The sequence below is a fragment of the Theropithecus gelada genome, chromosome 3 (genome assembly GCF_003255815.1).
Source record: "Theropithecus gelada isolate Dixy chromosome 3, Tgel_1.0, whole genome shotgun sequence".
Lineage (NCBI taxonomy): Eukaryota > Metazoa > Chordata > Mammalia > Primates > Cercopithecidae > Theropithecus > Theropithecus gelada.
The window spans coordinates 146,909,892-146,925,943 of NC_037670.1; the positions used below are offsets into that span (position 1 = coordinate 146,909,892).

Here is a 16,052-nt window from a genome sequence, read left to right on the forward strand (position 1 = left end):
GTTGAAAAATCATGCACACACACAGTTTTTTTTCTTTTAATATATATCCCAAAACTAAGTTTCAATTTGGTCCCTATCCAGGTGATCACACATACTAGATCAGTATAGCTCAAGTAATGAGTTTTTACAATTCATACATGTATTGCTTTATAAACTAAAACCTTAAACAAATTTATAATTTCCTATATATTCTAAAGAAAAAGACAACAGGTTATTGTCTTTGTTTTAAAGCAAACAATTTGTATCTAACAATTTGTCCCTAATCAGCAGGTGACTTAGAAGCAGAAATGGTCACAGAGGTTTTACTTTCAGGCCAAGTTCTCATTATCCAAGCCACACTGTCCAAAAAGCTGAATGGAAATTCTTTAATTACCTGTTCAATTATTTTTAGGGTGAGGATTCGGTTTAAGATACAAATTACCTTTTGCCATTGTCGGTGCCTATGGGAACATGAAATTTCAGGTCTGTTATTTAGGTTTTAGAAACTTCAGTTCATGGAGACAGACAATACTCAAAATTCAAATTAACTTCCTAAGCAGCCACATAAAACTCTTATGAGAGAAAACTGTTATATCATCTTAGAAATATTAGTAAAAATTATTCGCCACTAACAAAAAATTTCCACAAACTGTGCAATTTTTTATAAACACATGGCCTCTAGACACAAACATTCTTAAACAGAACATATTTTATTATTTATTGCTATCGTGTACAATGGAGTGTTAAATTAAAACGCCACCCAGATGACACACACATCCTAATGACATAAGGACTGCCACAGTAGAACTTCTCTTCTCAAAGACAGTAGGCACTCTGGGCCTCTGGGAAAGCATCTCTACCCCATTCAACTGAGGCTCTGAAACTAAGAACACGGGGGTTAAACCTGGGAACCTGGCAACTAGAGGACCAAGAAAAATTCTCACCTCCCAAAGACTTTGCTTATTCATTCCATGCTACCTTTTGTTCAGGGCACCTCCACATTTCTAGGTTCGCCATAAGCCTAGGTACTAAGTCTATGCAAAAGATCTCATGTCCAGGCAAGTCCTAAGGAACAGTCTCCCCTTCTATATCTTAAATCACAACATGCTATATAATTTTCTGGAAACAGCAGGAACTGTTATATTTATGACTGTGCTCTTGTCTGTAAGAAAGTCTTTAAACTAAAGAACAAATTGATTATTCTTTTAAAATAATATCTAACTTGCATCAACAAGGCACATGATTTAAAAAACAATTAGGAACATGATGTTTCAGTGTCATCTTTGCATGCCAGATTATAAGAAAAAAAAAAAGATCTCACTATTATTTAGCTAGTAGGTTAGTGATAAAATTAAAGCAAAGGAGAAAACTAGTTGATTTTTTAACAGGGAAAGTCAAAGATTTCTTAACTCAAAAGAGGCAATTCAATGAAATGGTAGCATTTTATAACCCCAAGATTAAAAAGAGCTGCTTTCTAGAAATGTTCAGTTTTCAAAATAACTGTTTCTATGAAACATGCAAATAATTTCCAAGAAAGAAAGAAGACATTTAGAGGGAAGTCCTTTGTTTTATTTAAACCACTATGATTTTTGAAGATCCCTTTATTCGGCAAATTTGTGCTGCCAATGGAGAATTGGAAGAATTCCCAATGGAAGAGAACTATGATGATGGAAGAGAACTATGAGTCACAATTAAGCAGTACACTGAATTACAAAAACAATCAAAACAGGCTAGATTACTGGGCATTGTTAATGTAACTGCTATCTATAACCTCTGGCTTCTCTGATCCAGCATTAGCGTTTCCCTCACTTCTTCCTGATGTGATAAGGGCATGAAATTACGGTTTAATTTTTCCAATCCTGTTATTTCAGTGGTTAGTTTTTGCCCTAAATTTTAATTATTCAGTAATTGGTTTGAATGACTTTTTGGAAGTCAGCTTGTCAGTTTATGGATGTTCTTTCTTCTCTATGTAGTCTGATAAATTCATTTGTTTATCCAATACATATTTACTGAGTACCAAATATGTGCTGGGCACATCTCTTGGCACTATGAATAAGAAGTTGTTAAAATGCAAAATCTTCTGTCCTCCTGGAACTAACATTCTAGGACAATAAGTGGGATGAATGCACTATACATTGTGTTAGATTATAATAAGTGCTGTAAAAGAAAATAAAGCAGGAAAGGGGGATAAATCTCTGGACTGGGGGTAAGTTTTGCACATTTTAATCACTTTTGACACCTGACATCATGAGGAATGTGGGGAAAAATAAACAAAAAGATTTTAACCGAGTGCAAATTTAACTAGACAAGATCTTCAAGGGCGGGGCATGTAAGAAGAGATCAATAGACAGATAGTGGGCTCTGAACCTCCCACTTACTAGCTATGGGACTGTAGACACACTATGTAACCTCTCAGGTTCAGTTTTCTGAGAAGGAGTAATAATAATGATACTATTTATTGCAAAGTATTGTCTTAAGAAGTAAATGAGTTGCCTATAACTTTGGGAGGCCGAGGTGGGTGGATCACGAGGTCAGGGGTTTGAGACCAGCCTGGCAAGCATGGTGAAACCCCAGCTCTACTAAAAATACAAGAATTACCCAGGAGGCAGATGTTGCAGTGGGCCGAGATCGCGCCACTGCACTCCAGACTGATGACGAAGCAAGACTCCATCAGGGGTGGGGAGGGCGGGGTTGGGGAGGGAAACAAAGAAGTAAATTAGTTGATATATCACATATAAAGTTCTTAGAATATTGCCTGGTATATAAGCATTTTCTCTTTTTACTAAATAATTATCATTATTTTTGGAAAGAGTGGCTTTTATTAATTCTTGGCTTTTGTGATGCAGCTGAGGTGTTTATCATAAAATGCCATTACTTTGAATCAGTCTTGGAGGCATGGCAGCCAGTGAAAAGAATGTGAAGAGGGTTCTGGTATCTGAGAGATGCGAGTATTAGTCTCATGTCTGTTCAGTTTTAATGGCAACAGCAGAACCTTGTGCAAGTTAATGCTTTTTTTCAGAAGTCTCAGTGAACTCTCCATAAAATACCCATTTTGTAGAGCTATTCAAGGAACTAATGAAGCAGTATAAATAGAAAGCCTTTGGGACGGCCAGGTGCTGTGGCTCATGCTTGTAATCCCGGCACTTTGGGAAGCCGAGGCGGGTGGATCACCTGAGATCAGGAGTTTAAGATCAGCCTGGCCAACATGGTGAAACCCCCATCTCTACTAAAAATACCAAAAATTAGCTGGGCGTGGTGGCAGATGCCTGTAATCCCAGCTACTCGCCAAGTTGAGGCAGGAGAATCACTTGAACCCGGGAGGTGGAGGTTGCAGTGAGCTGAGATCGTACCAGTGCACTCCAGCCTAGGCAACAAGGCAAGACTGTAAAAAAAAAAAAAAAGAAAAAGAAAAAGAAAAGAAAACCTCTGGGACACATAGGCAGTCAGTAGATGACAAAATTATGATGAATTTTGGGTAGAGCTTTACTCTTTTCTAGAGGGTATAAACTGAGGAAAATTATTAGAATGCTCAAGAGACTACTGTGTCAAAGTCTTATCAAGCCATTTGAGTTCTTTAGTTCTTTCACATGCAATTGATATTTTCATTGTTACCCACTTTTAAAAGCATCACCCCACCAAGAACACTTACAAGGTAACTCTGTTAGGTTAACTTGCTACCAAATGCAAATAACATAATATAACTTATATATATTTTATTTTATTATTTTTTTGAGACAGGGTCTCCTTCTGTCACCCACGTTGGATTGCAGTGGCACAATCATGGCTCACTACAGCCTTAAACTCCTGAGTTCAAGCAGTCTTCCTGCCTCAGTCTTATGAGTAGCTGGGACTACAGGTATGCACTACTATACTTGGCTAATTGAGTTTTTTTTTTTTTTTTGTGTGTGTGTGTGTGTGTGTGTGTGTGTGTGTGTGTGGAGATGGGGTCTCACTATGTTTCCCAGGCTGGTCTTGAACTCCTGGGCTCAAGTCATCCTCCTGCCTTAGCCTCCCAAAGTTTTGGGATCACAGGCATGAGCCACCATGTCCTCCCTGGAATACAAAACATTTCTAAAAAACCCCTCTCTTCTGTTACTTCAGAACATTCAGAACATTCTTAAATTTAGTTTTCCCTTCAATCAATTTAAATTACATAAACTACATGGATTTTTATCTCTCTCTTTTTTTTTTTTTTTTGATATGGAGTTTCGCTCTTGTTGCCCAGACTGGAGTGCAATAGCACGACCTCAGCTCACTGCAATTTCTGCCTCACAGGTTCAAGTGATTCTCCTGCCTCAGCCTCCCAATTAGCTGGGATTACAGGCATGCACCCCCACTCCCAGCTAATTTTGTATTTTTAGTAGATACAGGGTTTCACCATGTTGGTCAGGTTGGTCTTGAACTCCTGACCTCAACTGATCCACCCATCTTGGCTTCCCAAAGTGCTGGAATCACAGGCGTGAGCCATTGTGACTGGCTGATTTTTTCTCTTTTCTAAACTAGCATTTAATTTTAACAAAAGTATGTTTCCTAGAGTTGCTGACCTGTACGGCTGACCAGTGGTATGGATTGCTAAGTCACTGTGAGGAAGATTCTGTTTGGTGGAAGCAAGGTATATAGGGGACAAGTCCCTCTTGTTCTCTCTTTAAGGAGATCCGGCAACTCTACACAGTGCCTCTGCCCCAGGCTTAAAAAAGGGGCACTCTGACCCTTTCATATCTCTCAGGGGAAGAAGCGTAGCTTCTGGAGGTTAAGGATCACCTAAGTCCAGTCCCAGCTGGCTGAGTTATTTACTCCATGGCAGTGGGAAAGCCACGAACAACCCTGAACTTCTTGTTTGTAAACTAGGATGAAAGCTGTTTTTACAACAGGAATGTTGTGGGGGAGAAAAATGCCTTAAGAGGTTTTGAAAAAGTTTGCTAAAGAGCATGGGATTGTTGCTATTACAAAGTGCTGTCATAAGAGGGGATAATCAGTCCCATATTTTTTTCTAATTCATTTTTCTCTAAAGTGCACTTAGCAATCATTGTAGGTGTGTTCTTTCTCCTCTTTGTGGCTCTGAGTGTTTTGTTCCTGTCACTTTCTGGGGTCAAATATTGAAAAAGGTAGGGAAAAAAAAAAAAAAAAAGAAATAGAGTCCTTAATGGAAGACTTCAGTTAAAAACAACCCAAGCAAACTTGCTTATAACATTGCATACAAAATTTGACCAAAATGAGAAAACTAGGATTAGGAAGTTTCACCACCTGTCTCTCGCTCCCTTGTTTTCAGATGTAACTAACTAATCTCCTACCTCTCTCCAAAGTTCAGAGTGCCTATTTTGTGTCAGCAGGCACAGTGGTGGGTGCTGGGAATACAACAGTGAACAAGTCAGTAAGGACCCTGCCTGCATGGGGCTGAAGAGAAGATAGAGAGGAAAAACAGATAATAACAGGCACACGTAGTTAAATGAATAATTGTGATAAGGGATGCAAGAAAAAAAAATAGAACGTTAAAAAATCAGCAACTCAGTGAACTCTTTCCTAGCAATTTCCTGATGAGAGTTCATAACCTCTGTTCATTCCTGCGAACTTTCAAAGTTATTAACTTTCAAAGTTAATAACTGCTAACTTTTTATTTAATAGCATTTATGCTTTTTATTCTGTTATTTTCAAGAGTGATAAAGGAAGATGGTCCTCTTTTCTTGTTGTAAGAGCCCTTCAAATATCGGTGACAGCTTCCAAATAAGATTAGTGGATATGCTTAAAACATAATACATACCATTCATATAGCCTCAGGTGTTTTGCTTTAAATTTGTATCAAAAATATTGCTGAACTTTTAGAGATGAATGGCCTATACTTTACCTACAAAGCATTAGCAATCATTCTGATAAAATCAAAGCATTTTCAGTATTCCTAATCAAAAGGATCTAATAGAAGCCCTGAGAAAAAGAGAGCTATTCATCAATGACAAAACATCACACCACCAACAGCAATGGAAACAACAAAATGAAAAGGCAATCTACAGAATGGGAGACAATATTTGCACACCATACATTGAGAAAGGGTTCATATCTGAACTATTTAAGTAACTCCTATAACTCAATAGCAGAAACCCAAATAGCCCAACTTAAAGATGAAACAAGAAACTGAATAGACATTGCTCAAAAGACATACAAATAAATGGCCAACACATAAATGAAAAGGTGCTCAACATCACTAATCTTCAGGGAAATGCAAATCAAAACCACAATGAGATATCATCTCAAACCTGTTAGGATGACTATTATTTTAAACAAACAAACAATCAAACAAACAAAACAAGAGATAGCAAGTACTGGCAAGGATGTGGAGAAAAAAGAACTCTTGTGTACTACTGGTAGAAATGTAATTAGGTGCAGTCACTATGGAAAATAGTATGGAGGTCTCTGTAAAAATAAAGTATGGAACTCCAAAGGATTCAGCAATCTCGCTTCTGGGTATACAACCAAAAACATTGAAATCAGGATCTCAAAGAGACATCTGCTCTCCCATGTTCATTGCAGCATTATTCATTGAAAGCAACCTAAATGTTCATTGAGAGATGAATGGACGAAGAAAATGCAGTATATACATATAATAGAATATTATTCAGTCTTAAAAAAGGAATTTCTGGCTTAGTAGTAAAATAAGCCCCATCACAGTACATAATAATACAGGATACCACTTATATGAGGAATCTAAAAGAGTCAAACTCATAGCAGAGAGTAGAACAGTGAGTGTCTGCCAGGGGCTGGGAGAAGAGAACATGAAGCGGTATTATTCATAGGGCACAAAGTCTAAGTTATTCAAGATATATAAGTTCTAGGGACCTACTATACAGCAGAATGCCTATAGTTAACAATATAGTACACTTAAAGAAATTGCTAAGAGGATAGCTCTTGTGTTAAATATTTTTATCATAAAATATTAATAATAATAAATAAAGAGGGCAGGAGGAAACTTTTGTAGGTGATGAACAGGTTTATGGTATAGATTACAATGATCATTTCACAGCTGTTTACCTCCAAATTCATCAAGTTGTATACATTAAATATGTACAGCTTGCCTGTCAATCATGTCTCAACAAAGTGCTTTAAAAAACATCACACCACCACATAAGAAATAATGGCTTGTGCATGCAGAAATATTAATTACCTGTTTCCTTTTCTGCTGGGCCTAAAACATAAGAAAAGAGAATTTAGGAGAAAAGCAAACTACCCTTGTTGCTCATATAATGTAAAAGGCCACTTCTTTCTAACTTAGGTTTGATTTGGTTCTTAGTCTGGTCCTGAGGATTTTTTTTTAAGAAAAAAGCAGGGGGAGAGGGAGATGATGAAAAACATAGAAGTTTTTCTCACCTAATGAGCAAGCATTTTGTTGTTGCTACTTTTTAAAGAAGACTGCTCAGCATTCCTACCAGAGTGGGTTGCTAGGATCCATTTTCCAGAATATTCTTCCATTAGACCAGAGATAAGAGAGAAGTGACTTCAAAAAGGGAAAAGGTAGGAGAGTTTCCTGCTCACTGTCCACTGGGCCCTACCATAGGCTTTTATGTAACACAGACTTGTTTTTATGTGTCCAAAAAAAAAAAAAAAAAAGTTTCTTTATCCATTTAAAATGGATTCTATGGCTATAAAATACAAAGTGTATTGCATATATCTTTTCTGTATCCTTGGACAAGGTAATAGTCAAAAATATTAACTCAGTTAAGAGCAAAATGATTCTTACAGGTTTTTTTGGGTAGAGTACATAACATTTACATAAAACAATACAGTGTTTATTCAAGTTCCCCACAACTTTCATCTTTGCCAGATTTGAAAGGCTTTAATATGTCTATTTTAATATCACTTCTTCCAATCTGTATCAGAATACTCAATACTCGCAAAACATGAAAATTATTTGAAAGAGTATTTAAGACTGAAACCCAATTTTTTTATCTTCCACTTTCCTCGAATGATCAAATGTTCATTGCTTTTGCTTTAACACAACATGATATCATAATTAATGAAGTTAAAATGGTAACTAAGGAGGTTTCATGTTGTTACTCTCGTGATATAATATTGGTTGCTATGGTGATGAGATGGCTTTTTTGTTAATCACTCAGGAGGTTGGTTATCGTATGCTTGTTAGAAAGCTTGACCAGATTTGGAGAGAAGAAAGGAATAATAACACAAACAATTATCATCAATCCTTTTCCCTACCTGAATTTTGCTAAAACTATTCTAATATCAACTACTTCATAAATTCATGATTCCTTAAGTACCATTTTATATAAAAAGTTACTAAAATTTTATAAAGGATGACTTACTTTTATTTTCAGGTAAGAAACTTTTATTTTCAGATAAGTATTTAACATGAACTGCATTTTTTCCCTCTATTAGTTAATCCTTCATGTATTATTATGTAAGTCAGTTTTATGACAATTTGAGCAAAAAACTGAGGCCTTTCCGTTACTTTCAATTATATAAATTAATGTTGTTGAATAAAACTGTTGAATAAAAGCTGATTTTGTGACTTTGCCACAAATTCCAATCTACTTATTTCTAAATATTTAAAAAATTAGTATCCTTAATGAATAAAGCCTGAAGAAAAAAAATAGCACAGTTCTCTCAAGAGATCTAATCTTTCAAATGCATCAATACATTGCAAGCAATTAAAAACCAAAAGAAGTTCTATGAGTTTATTTCATCCCTCAATAATCAACAAGTTTCTTCCTTTTTGAGTGATACTGCAGAACAGAAAATAAAATTTCATAATACTACACTGTTACTGATCAGGAAAGATTTTGCTGCCTATAGTTCAAATGTTAGACATACTTACAGTACTGCCAAAAAATACAACCCATGAAAACACCTTTTGGTTTTTTGAAAACTCAAAATAAGAACAAAGGACAACTTAAGCATGAATCCTGGGTCTTTCATTCAAGCAGAGTCCCAGGAGGCATATTAAAGCAATGAATAGGAAAAAGCTCTTCAGTTCACCAGCTGAGATTTTAATGAGACATTTCCCTTTGCCATGGCACAGGATTGTTCAGGAAAGGAAAGGACTTCTCATAGAAAATTCAGTTAATAGGCATTGTTGGCTCTCACCGCCACTTCGACAATTGCTCACTGCACTGACCTTCTATTTTGGCATATTCTGTGAGTCTAGTGTAATTGATCAAGGCAGCTTTCTCGAGACATTTTCTGACCACTTTCTTCACCTCTTCTGCTGGTATGGGAGTGGCAATATCTTTCATTAAAACCTACAGAGAGAGGAAGTGGAAGGGTGAGGGGCAGGGTTGGGGACAGACAGACAGAAGAAAAAAGATAGATGTTGCATAAAATAAATACTAAAGACAAATTACACAAATTGTCCTTGATCTGACTATTACTAGGAAAGGGAGAGGGGTCCTAGGTAACTTGGGGGGAATGTAATGGGTCTGCAATGTACTTCCCAACTGGGAATGTAATCCTCTCACCTTAGCTCCTCCTAAGCCTAATTTATGCATTTCAAAACCTCCCCTAGACCAGGTCACCATTCAGTGTGACTGCCACTTTTTCTCCAGGGACCTGTGACACCATTAGAGCAGCTGTTTCAGATCAAGATTACAGTTCTTGGGACAAATAATAAAGTTTGTTTTGCACATCCCTAATTTAAAAGCCTTGAATCTTTTGAGCAATATATTTGAGAACAATAACAAAAATTCCATTAAGAATAAGCATAATCTTTGAGCTCTGAAAAAAAAATCAAGACCTCTAATCTCACTAAATTTTAATGACTGTGATTTGCTGAAGATACATGGCAGTCCATTCAAAGAGGGAGGAGAAAACGTCTTTGCCTTAGCGAAATGAATGCTTATGGAGTACTGAATGTTAAAATACATAAAAACTTTCTATGGTTTTTAAAAAATAACTGATTATTCTCTGTTGGGCTCCTAAAATGTGTTTTTGGACTTTTCCTTTAAAAATGTTATTACTAGGCAAAGGGAAAATACAATTACGTCCAGAATTCAAAATGTAATGTATTCATAAACACTGTTATATTGACTCATAATTTTCTTTAAAACCTTCATAGTGATAAAACTGCTCACATTAAGTTTTGATTACACTATTAGTAAAACTATCTTTCTGCATATTTAATGCAATTATTCTTGCTTTACTTTCATTCACATTACAAAATATATGCCAGAATGTTAATACAGAGAAGACAATGCTTTTGTAAGTGCTCTATTTCTATGTCTTATATTGAAAGGAATATTGAAAGAACATGAAAACATGCATTTCATGCTGTATTATTTAATTGTCTTTTAAGTCAGCCTCAGCACTAAGGATTTTGTCATCCCTGATTTATTTAATCATCCAAATATCAGTGACCTTTGACAACATTTTTTAAAGGCTACTCACTGACGACATTTTAAAGATTTTGTTAGGCAAGGTTTTCTTTTTTGAAAATAGCAAACTTTATGATTAAAAAAATCTTTCTCTATCAAATTCAATAATTTTGACAAATATTTAGCACTTTAATTAGCACTGCACATTAGACTTGGCAGACAGAAAAATCCCTTTGTGCATAGTAAAAAATAGACATGCACCATTAAATGTGATTATTACTAAACTTTAAGATTAATTTTTTTCATATGCGGAACCACAAACGTTACTATTATACTTCCCATGGTGACAAACTTTACATAACAAAAATGACTGCTAAAATTAGAATGTATATGTCTCCCAGGTAATATTTCATATTATCTGGGAACCAGAAACTTACTTTCTGGCAAAGTACAGGTAAAGGGCTGGCAAATGCAAAAAGGGAGATGTCAACCTCGATTTCATGCTACATTCCATGTTCTTCCAAGGTATCATAGGTTTCAAGAATTCATATGCATATTTTTGACTTTTCTATGTCAGTAAGAGACATAAAAATGAAGAAATGACCCTTAACATTTCTGTCTCAATTCAGCAGGAGATGTGATTAGTGACTATAACTGGAATAAAGGTCCCTGTTCATCCTGCCACCTGTCAATGCAGGGCATGAGGGCATCCTGCTATTACTAAGTCTTCCCTACTGGGGGGGAGAAAGGAGGCTCTGCCATGGAAACCCAGACATGGAAAAGCTGTATTAGGTACCTACGATGGGATGTTGTTCCAAAAAATAAAGCAATCCTTAAGGATTTTATTTTACTCATAATACCTTAATGAATAGAATGACATGAATACTTTGAAAAATCTGAGTTATGTGCAGCTTTCAGTATTACAAAAATTCTAATAAAACATAATTACAACAATCATATTTCTATCGCACAATCCACAATAATCAGGCATAAGACAGGGATATAAAAATAAAATCAATCTGTAATCCTAAGATCTCATTTTAATCATCAGTTCTAGTCCTCATCTCCCAAGTTCTTAAATCACTGAAATGGAGATGTAATATCGGAACAATGTCTTCTCTCTTTGCTTTTTAATAAAGATGCTAATAAACAATATAGTATCTAAAATTAATTCTGCAGAAAACGGACAAGATCAAGTGTTAGAAGTCAATAAATAAGGATTATAATAATCAAATTATGAGCTAAAGATGAATCTAGAAATTTGTTTTAATTCTGGTAAGAAATAGGAGTTGGCCACATTATTTAACTGTTAGCATCTAACAAGTATATAAATAAATTTATAGACAGATGAAAAATACTGCCCTTTGAAACTTCAACTGTCATAAAAATAGGAATAGAGAATATATTTTCCTTAAAAAATGATTTTTTTCGCCTGGATTAAAAATCTTGTTTGCTGGTTATTTTGTGGGGGAGAAACACATTTCTATAATATGTGAATTCATTTAAGGTAACACACACACTGGAGTAACTGAAATAAATTCTGAGATGAATACTGAATGAATGAAATGATATATTTGTGAATGGTAAATGATAAACTTGTTGGCATGAGGACTATGACAGGTAGAAGTACAAATAAAGTTGGAGGACGATAAAAGACAATTGTAAAGTCTGAAAAAGCAAAAACAGTTATTCTTAACTGAAAAAAAAAGCATCTCATGAGGGAAATAAAGAGGTAGAAAAATGAATACTATCAAAAAGATGCCATAATATGAGTATAGGATGGCAGCGTGAGGCTTCAGAAAGGCTTCAGGGAGAATGAAGTGCTGTAGACAGAGTCTGAATGTAGTAAGAAAAGTTGAGAAACTTATGAAATGTGATGGAATCAGTAGACAGTATAATGGGGTCTGTCTCCCTAGTTCAATAACTAAAATACACAGTCCTGAGAAAGCACACAGTATTTACAGAGTAATGTTCAAACATACCCTTTCAAGTAATGAAAGTGTAGCTTTTAGAGCACCTTCAGGTCGTCCAAAGGGAAAACAGTATCTTTAAAAACAAAAGAAAGAACAAAAGAGTCAAACATTTAATACCCAAGACTGCTAAATAATTCCTGTTTGTATTACTTGGCATTAATGAAGAACCATGAAACAAACTAAAAATATTATAGCATCAACTCATCCAGGGAAATTTTAACCGTTAAAGTTTACCTAACCCTAGGATTTCAATGACTTAAACAATAAAGGTATAAGATATGATGAAAAAGGTTCTAAACGTTTTGAGGATACATGTTTTAAAAGAATACAGTAAATAAAAGAACCTCAAGGGTCATGAGTAAAGCAATAATATGCATTCTGCAATAATTTCTTGTTTAAGAATTGTCATCCAAGTTCTAAGAGAAAATGAAATAAGTTCCCCCATTTCCTCCTATGGCTATGTGTGGTTTAGGGTGGCCACATATACCACAGCAAGATTCCAGCTCTTTCCTTTGCTGACATTGGCCTGTCTACCATGATGTCTAGCTTTTCCACCTCCCCATACAATACACATAAACCCTCTGCAGTTCTTTTGTCTATAGTCATTTGTCCCAAATATTTCTAGTCCTACATATTCCTACTGCACACCAACAAATGGAGGACAGGTCATGGGGATGTTCTGAAATCAGTGTCAGACAAGGCTGGAGAGTGAGTGGGCTACTCAGATTTTCATGGTTACATGATGGTAACAGGTTTATCGCTCTTTACCAGGGGGGTCCTGCTTCAGGTCAATTTCCACTTAAACAATACTGAACATCAGGGCCATTTCATCTTTTTGGAGCTCCTTGCTTTGTTGAACCAGATTCAAAAAAGCACCTCCTCCTAGGACTACAGTTCCCACTGCAGGATCAAGTGCTACAGGTAGCTGAGCTGTCCTTAGGATGGCACCTTGCTCTGACTTAGAAATCTGCAAACTAATAACTTGCAAAGAAGTTTACAAGTCCTTTTGCATAATTCAGGCATTTAGTGGACATATTTTCTCAGATATAACTAATAATAAAATTATATTTTTCATGCCATAATTTAAACATATTTTCCCCAAAAGCACGTATGTTAAGTTTAACTTGTTTTATAGAACTATTTTTTAAAGAAGAGATTGATTTCTCCTTTTTAAAACAAAACAGCAGTTTAATTTATATTAGGATTGGATTTTACATTCGTGAAACTTTCATTAGTCTCACACAGATGCAAATAAATGTTATAAAAATCTAGTCACTCATTTTTTTTTTAAAACTGCATATCGCATTTATCATTTTATTTACTGCTAAAAATGTCCTTTCTTAATCTTGCCGCTATGTACTCTGCTACTCTCCACCCACACGCACAAAAAAAGCCATAACCAATTTATTTTGATAGTTTCTTCTGTGCAGTGGTGCTTTTAAGAGCATTAGCAAATTAGCAAAGTACCTTTAATCATTTTGTATACTATAAACCTTAATCCACGTTTAAATAAAACACAAATTGGGTTTTTGTAGTCCCCTCCCCCTGCTTAATCTTTTCAGTGTATTTGCATAATCCATCCATTGTCTTCCCAATTGTTTATTTCCATTAACCTGTGGGTGACACATTTTATGAATGGAATGTTACTGATCCCCAGATTACATTTAGCATTTCAGGGCTCTGAGGTCCCACTGGGTATGTTCTAAATTAGCATTAGCTGCCCATGATGTGTAAATAATTCAACGCATTTACAGAGTACAAGTAATCCGGAATCAATAAAGTACAGAAAATAACTACACAGAGGCTTAATTAATCTTTACAAAACAAGTTTTAAAAGAAGAGAAGTATTTTGTTCTGCTTTTCAGGCTAAATATTTTGGGTTTTTACCACTCTGGCAGCTCTATAACAGCAAAGCAAAGTGGAAAACACTCATTCATCAAATAAAATTCAGCCACATTATATACTTAACATGAATAAACTGAAGTCACCCTTATTCCCATTATGGCAAATTAATTGCACAGAAAAATAAACCAGCACAGATTTGTCTTACAATTAAGCCCTTTTTGTTCCCTACCTATTTTTAAATACAGTATTATTATTTTTTTTTTTTACCGAAGTGATATATACACATAGTTTAAAGAGGAAACTTTTTTATCTGACTTTTTTTTAAAAATGAAAACCAGAAATCCTTTATGTCAGTTCCAGTTTCTGCTTTCTATTTTTAAAAAAATGCTGTCAACTTTTAGCTAATTCTTTTGGTATTTAAACTTTATATCCCTCAATTATACATTAATATTTTTATTTCTTGATTTTTCAATTTTAAATATTGTCCTACTAACTTTCCACTATGGAAGAGAAGTGTGTAGCTTTCATTTGTTTCAGGAACTGCACATATTTAAAATATACAGTTTGGTTAAGTTTTGACATATGTATATACTTGTGACTATAATCAAGTTAATTCATGGCCTACAAGTCTTCCCCCCAGACGACAGGCAACTACTCATTTCCTTGCTATAATTTTGATTAGTTTGTATGTCTAGAATTTTAAGTAAGAGGAAATGTACAGTATTTACTTTTGTGGGTCTGATTTCTTTCACTTAGCATAGTTATCTTGATATTTATTCATGCTGTTGTATATATCAAGAGTTCATTCCTTTTTATTGGTGGGTAGTATTCCATTGCATGGCATACACTGGGTATCTGTTGCTTGCTGATGGTCATTTGGCTTTCAGAGTTTGGCTACTATGAATAATGTTGGTATGAGCAATCATATAAGTCTTTGTATGGACACATGCTTCCATTTCTCTTGGGAAAATACCTAGGAATGGAATGGCTGGGTCATATGATAAATGTTTAAATTTTTAAGAATCTGCCAAATTATTTTCCAAAGTGGGTTGTAGCATTTTATATTCCTATCAACAGCATATAAGAGTTCCAGTTTCTCCACAACTGTGCCAACACTTGTTATGTTCAGTTTTTGTTTTGTTTTGAATTTAACTAGTGGTACCTAACTGTGGTTTCAAATTGCAATTCCCTATTGAATAATGAGGCTGAGCATCTTTCTATATGCCTTTTTGCTATAATATTCCTTTGGTGAAGTATCTGTTAAAACAATTTTTTAAATTGGGTTAATATTTTATAATTAAACTTTTAAAATTTTATATATTCTGAATAAAAGTTTACTGTGAGATGTGCATTGTCTAAATATTTTCTCCTATTCTGTGACTTAACTTTTTATTCTAACAATGTCTTTGGAAGACCGAAAGTTCTCAATTTTGAGAAAGTTCAAGGTAACATTTTTTTCCATTTATGAATTATGATTTTTGTATTTTATTTAAGAATCTTTGCCTAGCCCTAAGACACAGATTTTTCTCCCAAGTTTTCTAGGTCTACCTATTTTGAGTTAACTTTTATATTATGGGTGAGGTATGAATTGAGGTCAGTAGTTTGCATTTGAATATCCAATAGTTCCAGTACCATCTGTTGGAAAAAAGTATACTTTGCAAATTGCCCTTGCACATTCACTGAAAATCAACAGACCATGTATGTGTGTGAGTCTACTTCTGGACTTTCAATAGCATACTATCTTGATTACTGCAGCATTATAAATTTTGAAATCAATGTTAAGATTCCGACGTTGTCCTTTTTAAAAGTTATTTTTGCTATGGTAAATTCTTTGCATTTACATGTAAACTCTATTATCAGGTTAATTTCTAAAAACCAATCATGCTGGAATTTTGACTGAAATAGGTCAACGTAAAGAGAACTGACAACAATATTGAGTCTTCCG

General features: G+C 34.9%; 1 protein-coding gene across 16 annotated transcripts in view; it reads right to left on the minus strand.

The window, feature by feature from the left end:
- The window catches only part of CADPS2 (calcium dependent secretion activator 2), a 576,693-nt gene that overhangs the window by 111,497 nt on the left and 449,144 nt on the right, over positions 1–16,052 (minus strand). For 9 of the 16 annotated variants that reach the window (XM_025379666.1, XM_025379663.1, XM_025379674.1 and 6 more), the window contains 3 exons: positions 12,272–12,335; positions 9,098–9,221; positions 7,133–7,153 (listed from right to left, as the gene is read on the minus strand). In XM_025379666.1, the coding sequence (XP_025235451.1) occupies positions 7,133–7,153; positions 9,098–9,221; positions 12,272–12,335 (209 nt within the window). The remainder of the gene's footprint in view (positions 1–7,132; positions 7,154–9,097; positions 9,222–12,271; positions 12,336–16,052) is intronic. The other 7 variants (XM_025379676.1, XM_025379667.1, XM_025379678.1 and 4 more) reach the window with 1 other exon arrangement.